The sequence below is a fragment of the Lissotriton vulgaris genome, chromosome 4_1 (genome assembly GCF_964263255.1).
Source record: "Lissotriton vulgaris chromosome 4_1, aLisVul1.2, whole genome shotgun sequence".
Classification (NCBI taxonomy): domain Eukaryota; kingdom Metazoa; phylum Chordata; class Amphibia; order Caudata; family Salamandridae; genus Lissotriton; species Lissotriton vulgaris.
Genome location: NC_141691.1, coordinates 1,108,038,476 through 1,108,048,818, shown reverse-complemented (window position 1 = coordinate 1,108,048,818; position 10,343 = coordinate 1,108,038,476). Strand labels below are relative to the sequence as shown.

The 10,343-nt window shown below is 41.0% G+C and overlaps 1 protein-coding gene across 2 annotated transcripts in view; it reads right to left on the bottom strand.

Annotated features, from left to right (window-relative positions):
- Positions 1 to 3,031: 3,031 nt before the first annotated feature.
- LOC147722937 (uncharacterized) overlaps positions 3,032 to 10,343 on the bottom strand; it is a 417,291-nt gene continuing 409,979 nt past the window's right edge. For both annotated transcript variants that reach the window (XM_086965333.1, XM_086965332.1), the window contains exon 15: positions 3,032 to 3,314. In XM_086965333.1, coding sequence (XP_086821459.1) covers positions 3,259 to 3,314 — 56 coding nt within the window. In that variant the 3' untranslated portion in view covers positions 3,032 to 3,258. The remainder of the gene's footprint in view (positions 3,315 to 10,343) is intronic.

Below are 10,343 nucleotides of genomic sequence, written 5' to 3'. Positions count from 1 at the left end.
AATAACTAACTAATGGACAGTGGAAATTTATTTCTACCATCTTAGTAGCAAGATCATTAATTTTAGCAAACAGGAAATCAGGGATAAATCCAACAGCTTATCAATGGCTCTTAAAAATGCAGAGTTTATACTCAAGAAGCTTTGTACAATAAAAGGTGGGCTCCTTAGTAAACTTAAAATTAAATGTGGGAGAATTGGAATTGAAGAACTAAAGAAGCTAGTATTACAAATATATGAAATGAGCTAGATAAAAGCTGTAAAGGAATATGAATTTTATATTTATCTAACTTTTTGATCAACTTCAAAGTTTTTTATGCCCAAAAATAAGTTTGAGAAGCACTGTAATATAGATTGATTACTGTTTATGCACTTTATAAGCAATTGTTGCTAGACTTATTGTAAAGTGGAGGCTATTTAATTGTTTTAATGTTGGTAAATGGAAATCTAGGAGTGAGAACATTACTGAGAAGCACTTCATATTTATACAGATGGTAAAATGAATTTGGAAAGTTAATTATACTCTTGCTTTTAGTTTTTCTCTTTCTGATACACATGGAATATGCTATGTATGAAATTTATTTTCTGTTGCCACATTTAGAAAATAAAATATACATTTAAAAAAATAAAACTGACACACCAGGAGGAAAAACCTCAAAAAAGACAAACCGCCATAAGAATCCTGTCAAAAACTGACAGAGGGGAGGCTCTTCTCTCGTATCAGCGCTGGCTGGTGCGGAAAGATAAGAAATGATGTCACCAAGCCGAGGTTACGCCTATAAAGACGATGCAGATATCATATCTGATACGAACATTACCCCGAGGAGCCGACTGATGCCACCTAGAGGCACGCAGGGGCACTGTTCACGAACAATCTTTTGAATTAAGTCTGACGCCTGGGGAAATTGAAAAGCAATGACTCTGCGGCTGGATGTCTATCAGATTAACCCTTTTAACTGCCTCTACTGATATAACTGCTTTGCGGGTGCACACTGGATCATCTTTGCGGATGTCTCAGAGCTATTTACTGTGTTGTTGTTGTAGGGATATAATTTTTTAGGGTTTTTCCCCTTCAGTCCCAACTTGGTACAAGAAACTTCCTGTCCATTTTATCTTTTCTAAGATATCACTCAGCACAAAAAAGGTATGTTTAGCATCATTGTCCAGTTGCTGGAATTAGAGTAGACCTTTGAAGGAGAATCCTCTGATTCAGTTTACAGTGGACAAGTGAGCAAGAAGCAAGTCAGGCATTTGTCAATAGGGGTAGATTTCAGAAGATGCTCGCCTTTTCTTTAGGAGCGCTTTCAGTGGTAGCATGCAATTTTAGGGTAATGCAGAGTCTTCTTTCTCTACAGTATCGAGGGTTGTTCGAATGACAATGTTTCCATTTTAGTCAAAGATGTTGGTGAGGGGGGGGGGGGGAGCATCGATGGGAGAATCGGATGTTGCTTTACAGATGAGGCGCTAACCACTCGGACTGCTTATATAATCGATTTTGAAGGAATTGCTGACACCACCACCATTAGTCCATTGATGCAGTTACCGAACCATGGGTTGTTGAGTAGAAGCGCTTGGTTCGTTGCGGATCTCGGATGGACTATGGTACTGTCCGCTGCACCAATCTGATTACCGTCAGTTGCACCAGTCTGAACAGTCATAGGATGTGCTAATAAGGTGCTTGTGGCTACAAGTGGATAGGTAGACTTTAACAAGGATAACCCAGAAAATCTCTGGTAGTACTTTGCTTCTTTAATGGCGGGGCTGCTAACTGTTTGAAAGGCAAGAAAAGCATTGATCTTCTGAGGAAATACTTTTTTGCACCAATTCGACCAGTGTGTTCAGATTACTTTAATTATCATTTTTAACCATAGCAGGAAAAAAAAGGCTATTTCCGTCAGAAGACACTTTAAGAAGCACTTCTTTAGAGAACGACTAACTCTGTCAATCATATTCTTCCTTTCTGCGTCTTCTTTGTGTAAGTGCTCAGCGATGCAATGCACCAAGCAAGTAACCATCCAAAGAATATGGGGCATTCCCACTGCAGGCAGAATATCTGTCTACCTTTGGCGCACAAAAGGTTTTGAAGGGAAGGTCCTGTAGATGTGATAGTGAGCAGGGTACACACAGTACAGACATTTGTGAAAATTCTCAGATCATAGTCTGACCACATCTGATACAGTTTCTCCCACCATCGAGCAAGGCCAGAGGGGGTGAAAAAAAATCAAGAACTGAAAATATCTGGTTGCAGCGGAAAAGAAGCCTGGTACAAAATGTCCAGGAGTGCCAAACTCATGAAGTTTGAGTAATATAATCTTCCAAACAGTGATAGAGCAGAGCTCTGTGTGGAGGCTCCCGCACAAAGACATGCAGCAAAAATCTTAACTCTGGTGGCCTCTAATTAGACTGTAGTGCTCAGCACATTCAATTTCTTGGCACACACACAGTTTAACCGCATGCGCGCTAGCGGAATTCCGCTCGCACGCTGGGTTTTGCGAAAACGCATGTTACGTGACGAGCTGGGCTCGTCATCAGCGTGCGAGTTTGCTACGCCATGACGAGCCCAGCTAGTCATCAGCGTTGAAGGGGTTAAATAATACCTCAAAGTAGAAGTTAGAGCAGAGCTCTAAGGAGACTCCCTGTCACCAACGATGCAGTAGAAAATCTGAGGCTCTGAGCTTTCTCAGGAAGGTTCCACAGGGTGAGGCTTATCTGATTGGTTGCTGATGTGAGTTTGGGTCTTTTTACATAAGGACACCTATAGGCTACAAAATATAATGAGGCCTAGGCCTATTTTTTACTTTTTTGTATCTATTAGGGTGTATTTACCTAGGTATATATATTTATATATAATTACCGAGGCTCCCATTCCGACGACGGGGAAAGATACAAGCAATGGGAATCTATGAAAGATCCAATGCTGGAGAACTGAAATGTATTGTATTTGTAAACCATGAAATTACTAGAGTACAATATATTAATTTCAAAGTATATACAAAGTTTGATTCATAATATAAATATCAGAACAGCAGTCTTATTGGGTACCACCATATTTTTATTGTAGCATATGGGAAAAGGGTCAACTAAAAAAAGTTTTACGAGAATATTTAATCTACAGACAAACTTGCAAGACAGGAAAACTTTTTCAGGGCTACAGTGGTGTACAGAAACTTTTTATTATAAAACAGAGAAATATTTTCTTTTGAATCAAGATGGCAAAACGAGATGTTTCTTTTAACAACTTCATTGTTGTTATCCACCACTTTACTTTAGTGCTCCAGATTCAAACAGAACACTCACCAACAGAGAAATATCGACATCTGAAAATGAAAAAAATGGAGATCAAACTCAATATTGCAGCACTGTTTGAATCAAATGCACATAACATTATGCTTATTTGCAGCCAGCTCTCGTGGCGAATGGTGTTTTTCGATCTGTGACTAGTTGGGGTTATTTATAATATCCTTAACTAAACTATAGTATTGAAATAAGCAGTTCAATTCCTCAAACATCAGATCAATTTTTCGCGTCAGCAGTAGTTTTATTTTCGTAAATACTGTATGAACTTACAAAATGTGCGTCCACTTGAAGTGTTGAACAACAGAAGTACAGTCACACAGAAAAACAACATTTCATACTACAAGGTGCAATATATTGAGAGACAAAAACAGACACCATTGTTAGGGGTCCATTAGGACAAGAGCATGGAGGCAGTGGTTTCCAATAGAGCTCTAGTGTGTATGCATGGTCAGAAAACTGCACCAAGGACCACCTTAAACAAAAACTGACCAAATCTTGCTTTAGGGATTTATGACCTCAAGTGACAGAATGCAATGACATGAAATGCGCCTAAAGTGCTAGTGCAATGTTTTATCCTGTGTAAGTCCGCAGACCAATGTCTTATCTTCATCCAAAGAAACCTGGTCAATCTGTTACTTCAAATGAATAGTATTGTCTTCCCAGTTGTCAGCTGTCTTCCCATTACTATAAAATATTTATACTTATGAATTTTTTAATGACATTTTAAAAGCCGCAGAAGCCACAGTATTTCACAATGCAAAACATATTGCAATCTAACCACTGACTGAATGCCAATGAACTTGTAGGTGCATTCACCCAAATTAAATCTTTAGAACAATTGACTCCCCTTCAACTACTCTCTCAAAAGTCAAATCATTAGGGTGATTTCTTGCTAATCTGTTGTCAGTGTGTCATTAGTTCTACCTCTTACTACTGCAACTCCTCATACCATTTTTGATCACTCTCACTTGGCGGTGACAACCAGGGAAACCACTGTCGGTAAACTGGATTTCTGCAGTGTTGTGTAAGTAGGAGCCCAATTAACGACTGCAGACAGCACGGGACACAGTAGCCAATGTGGTACGTAAGCAAGAGGAACACATTCTTGATCAAAGAAATTTCTACTGGCTACCTGTTCTGTCAATGTTTCTGGCAATATATTTCATGCAGAGAACTTTCTACTTCCTCTTGCAAACTCATAGTTCAGAGAATTAGCTAAAAATTAATACATGAGGGTATGGTCTTGAAATTATATACTCTTGGATTTAACTAACAAAGCAAGTTGTTGAGGTTCAGAGCAAAGGAAACACCGTCTTTATCAATGCTGTAGTTGGTGTAAGTGCCCAAAATATGATCGCTATTATTCTTTTGTAAGCACATACATCGATTTAGGTTCTGGAACTCAAACGTTTGTTCATGAGTAGACTTAATAGAAGATTCCACACTAGTCTCTAAAAGAAGAAAACCGGGATGGCCACACAGGACACAAAAGTCTCCCATACAATATATTTTTAAAGGTGTCTACACTGATGACAGGGGTAGCAGCTTTGAACTTTCCTAAGACTTTGGCGAAACCGGGCAGATATGCAGTGTGAAGAAACCGGGTGTATTATATGGGGTGGTGTACAACCTCATAGTGCAATACACTTATTAACCCCTTTAAGACCCTAAGCTTTTTTGTCAAAACTTCAGCTCAATCCTGGGTAGCTGCGGGTTAGAGCAATAAGACTTACAGAAAGGAACAAGTGTAAAATATTTAAATAGCACCAAACAAATGAAGGAGAAATTGAGAGGATACCAAAGAAATCCGAAATCAATTCATAAATATAGTGTATTTTTGACAAGCACAAAAAAAACATCCACCAGAGGGTTTAAGAGATATTGAATTTACAAGGTATACTAAATAGGGTTATTTCACTTAAATGCGAACAAGCACTGATAAATTCTACATAATTTACACTTATCAATGTTTTCACCGAAAAGTTACTTAGAGCCGCTTTAGGCGATCAACTTCAGAAATAAGCCAGTCAGGGCGACCAGCATTGATTGATTTATTTGTTGATTCATTAAAACCATTACAACAAAGAACAGAAATAAATACAAACAACACATTACCTAATTAAATATTCGAGGATACAATGCATAACGTTGACCACAATCAATTAACTTTTTCCAGTTCGGGGTAATTTAAAATTATCATTTCATATTTAGAAGTCTATAGGGCGTGGCATTTTTCAGGGATAAAGGGTACGTATGTCATTTGATAAAATAAACATAAAAAATAGAACATTATATAAAAAGTAGTACTCTAAAAACAAACAATTAGTACATTAAAAAGAACCATAGAAGTAATTCATCATCACCTTAAAAACAGCAACATCCTCATTTCACAGCCATAACAAATTTAACATATACTTTGGGTGTCAACCTTACATAATTTAATTTCCACTGTAAGCATAAATTTGACAAATTGGTGTATTATATGGACGTTGACACCGCTTAAGCAAAATATTAATGCCGATCTACAAGTCCTAAGTCCCATTTCTTTAAAAATAGGTTTTAAAATTGTTTTCCGTGCCTTCATCATTTTTGGGCATAGTGTTACCATATGCAGCAAGGTTTCATCATCTTGCCCACATAGCCGACAAATTTTTGATGCCCATTTGGACTTCCATTTGGGGGTTCCATCTTTGGTTGGATAGATACCAAACAGTAACAACATAAATTTGTTCTTAATTAAGGGTTTTTGATGAAAAAGTAAATAGGGTTGGATCATCATTTCATCGAAGCAATTGGCAATGGTTCAAAAGTGTTTTTTTATTCCCCAACTCATATTTATCCAACACTTCTGACAGCAAGGCAACGGTTGAATGAATTTATTTTTTATAAACCATTTTACTCCTTATTTCGTCTTCCAATTTGGGACATTCGAATTTTAGGAGACACTCGGCTAAATAATCCTGACAGCTTCTAGAATATTCGTTGGTCGAAATCTCGTTCCAGCACATATTGGCCAACGTGCCCTCCTCGGCTCGAGATAATGCCAATAGTGTTTTAACAAATGCAGCTTTACGCACCAAGAGCTGATGTCGTAAGCCAAATTCCAATCTTAAATTGGCACGTGAAATCTGCCTAGGAATCCTAAAGACTAATTTATATGTCCTTGCAACTATGGCCTCCAATACTTTCACGTCTCTACCCTTAAAAATAATGGACCCATAGTCCAGGGAGGGGATAAGTTTTGCTTTCATGACTTTAAATAGATGGTCATAATTGGGGCATACTAATTTATCTCTTAATTTACGAAATGAGAAAGCAAGTGAGGCTCCTTTAGCCTCTAAGTTATTGAAATGCTGTCTAAATGATAGTCCATCATCAAATGTAATTCCTAAATATTTATAAGTTTTTACACAGTCAACAGCCAAACCATTGATCTTCAATTCCTTTACTCCAAGTTTGCCTTTCCCTATTAACATTATTTTTGTTTTTTTATATTAATTGTTAAACCATTTTGGGTTACATATATGTTAAAAGAATGTATTAATCTTTTTAATCCTATCATAGTTTGGCTAAGTAAAATAGTATCATCGGCATACTGTAAGTATTTGATTTCTTTACCCATTACAGGAGGGGAATGTGAATTTACATCATTAAAATGGATTGGGAGATCAGACAAATAAATTAAAAAGAAATGGAGCAAGCACACATCCTTGTTTTAAGCCAAGATTTGTTTCGAGGCGGCGGGTAGTATGTCTACCATCGCCAATTTTGACCTGCACCCAGGTATTAGAGTACAATAACTTATCAGGGCGACCAGCAAGGGCTTCAGAATCAGTTACCACACAGGTGAAGCAGTCTTCGGTCAGTTCTATGCACTTTTATCTTTGGCAAGCCTTTCCTACGGAAGTGGTCCTGATGAAAGGTATGAAGGATGCTGAAGGTGCTGAAAGGATGAGATGCGGTCGACTAAGGTCTTGCCGCGACTACTCCTCGGTCCATGAAGAGGGAGAGGATCCTGGTCACAGGGTCAACGTCTATCAAAGTCCACTCTGTGCTGGTAGACGTCCAGTCACCACAGGACTATCAGTCAAATAGTATTGTGGTCACAGGTCAATCCTTTCTGGAATGAGGACGTGTCCTCTGGAGGTCCCGGCTGCAGTACGACAAGACTCCAGATTTCAGCGAACTTGATTGCAACTTTGTGTCCGCTCCTGGTACCTAGCGCTCCAAGGCGGAGGTTGGCAGTGGGGTGAAGCCTTTTGGATAACAATTAGCCCCAGCAGCTTCTCAGCTGCTGTGTCCCTGTGCTGTAAACAGGAGGCCAGCTCACTGACCCTTGGAATCTCTTGGCTGGGCTCTGGAGGAGACTTCTCCTCTAGCAGGACATAGCAAGCACAGTTCCTCCCCTTTGTTCGCCACCAGGTTCGGAATTTGCAGACCTCACCGGTACAGCGTCTCTTTGCTGGTTCTATGGTGCAGCAGGGCAGTCCTCCTTCAGTACTCTTCCAGCCCATTCAAGATCAGAGTTTGGGGTGCCCTACTTATGCTCAGAAAATGCCCTCAGAGCTGGATGTGGTTGGTAGTCAATGGCCTACCAGGTTTCCTCTCATCTGATGACCACTTCCTACAAAATGTGCACTTGGGCATGCAGGATGCACCATTCTGCCCACTCGCAAAAAGACAGGAACCCTCGCCAGAGATATGGAGCTCCTTAGAACAAACCCAGAGGTGTGGCTACCAAGGCAGCTATGAGTACCTTGAAAAGTGGTTTGACAACTGTTTTTCCTCTCCTGTTCGGCCTGAACAATGGAGCAGCCCCTCTCCTAAGTAGAACACATTTGCCTTTTAAAGACACATTGTTCCAGAGTTAGCAAAACTGAATGGTCCGCACGTAACTATGTACTCGCCAATTTAGAAGACCAAGCTTTTCTATAGTAAAAACAGTTTAGAGATTTTACTACCAAAACATGTAAAATATGTGTTCTGCCATGAGATATGTGGGCCTGCCATAGGGGTGACTTACAGATATAGCAAGGGGGAAGTCTGGCTTTGTCATGGTTTTAAATGGCAAAGTCGGGCAGGCAGTTAAACTGCTCTTCCAGACTTTAAATGGCAGGCTGGGATTCTCGTTTTATCCCCCCAAAAGGGTGGCACGACGAGTGCTGCAATGCAATTTGTTTTTTTTAGCTACGTTCGATTTTTGCAGGTGATTCTGGGTAGGAAAATGTTGGGAGATACACGGAAGCGCACCTACCTGGACTCCCTGTCTAGTTTTCAGAAATGTTTGGGCTGGATAGGTTTTCCTAGATGGCCGCTGAGCCCGGCACCCAAAACGCAGGGGACTCCCTCACAAAACCACCCCTCTTTTATAATAATAATAAAACAATCTATGGTGTCTAGGGGGGCTTTCAGAAGGAATGTCCAGTTTGTTTTGGGAGGGTGGGGGCATAGACATGCCCATTTTGGGCAGCCCTAAACCCTATATTTGAATTAAAAAATCCCTGGTGGCTGGTGTGCTTTCTGCCACCAGTCAGAAAGACTGAATATGGCCCAAACATTTTGGGGGAGCAAAGACCCTTGCTCAGGAGGCCCCTCCCCCCTCCCTGGTGATTAGTGGGTGGATGCCTGCTTGGAGATCGCTCTCCTGCGGCACTCCCCAAACTGAGATTCACTAGAGAGGGGTACGATTGGAAGGGGGAGATTGTCCCCTTTCCAATACATCTCCTGTCTGCCTCTGTGCTCAGGGGGCTGGATTAGCCCTATGAGCACCAAGGCAGTGAAACTAAAACGAGCTGATTGGCTCATTTCAGTTTTGGTTTCAATGAAATGATGTCAGCGCGATGCATGTGCTGATCGTCATTTCAGTGAAAGGATCAGAACAGCCTCAAAAACTCGACCACAGCTCCCGAGGCTGTTTTGATTGAAAGGAAATCCCTCTGATGCCCGAACTAGAGGGATTTCCTGGGCCATGTGCGCAGATGGCTGGGAGCGGTCCGACGCGTTGGACAACTGCAGGCTGTCCGAGGCATGCAAAAGATTAAGGGTAAGGGTACAGACAACAAAGCAGAACTTCCCAAATGGTGAAGGGTCTGAGGAGCCGACTGACAACAGAAAGTCCTGTAAGATCAACCACACGAAATGGCCCTCCATGCGGACCTGTCAAAACTGTAATGCCAGGTGAAGGTGTGTATGCCCATCAATGCAGTAGCCTGGCCGATGTCTAACACCGGAACACTCCTAGGCAACACCATGGTGGAGGCCTTATTTCTAATAAAATGCCCTGGCCAAAAGGAAAGCCCAGCGTAGCCTTCCTTTTAGCCAGAGCATAGCATGTTTTTATGAACAGGAACATCTACCTAGACAAGGTTTGTTTCTGAAATGTCTTTCACTTCTTAGCACATGCAAAGACGGAAAAAGGGTGGTCCTCCACCGGGTGATCCTTAGAGTGCTTCATGTAAAAACTAAGTATTCTTTTTCTTTCCAAATGATGAAGTCTCATCCTCCCTAGAAGGATGTAGCGCATAAAAAAACACAGGGAAAGTGATATTCTATCCCAAGAGGAAGGGCAACATCAGCTTCAGTAGAAAGATGCACTTGTTTGCAGCACTAATTTGTCAGGGTTCCTGGTGTCAGTGGAGCAGATAAATGACTAATGTTAGGGGTGATAAGGGTAGGGAGGGGTAGTAGTCAATGGGCTACTTACTTACCCTTGAGGTCACTATCCCACCCATATGACCATTTCCTGTGGGGAGTGGGCATAATACTGTCACAGAGTTCCTAACTGTACCAAAAACAATATGGTGGAACCCTTCTTTTGTTGAGCAAATTTGGTAGCCCACCTTCTGGGTGTGACTAGTCTGGAGGTGCAACACGGCTACTTGTATAGCTAATTCCCTACCTGTCCTGGTGCCAAATGAAGCCCCAAGCCTTGATATGCTAAATAACTAGCCATACTACTGGAAGAGGTGCAAACACCTTCATGTGGAGCAGGCATTGTTTCTAGCCTCAGGGCGTGGGCTCTCACTTGAAGAGGATCAGAAACTGGTCTG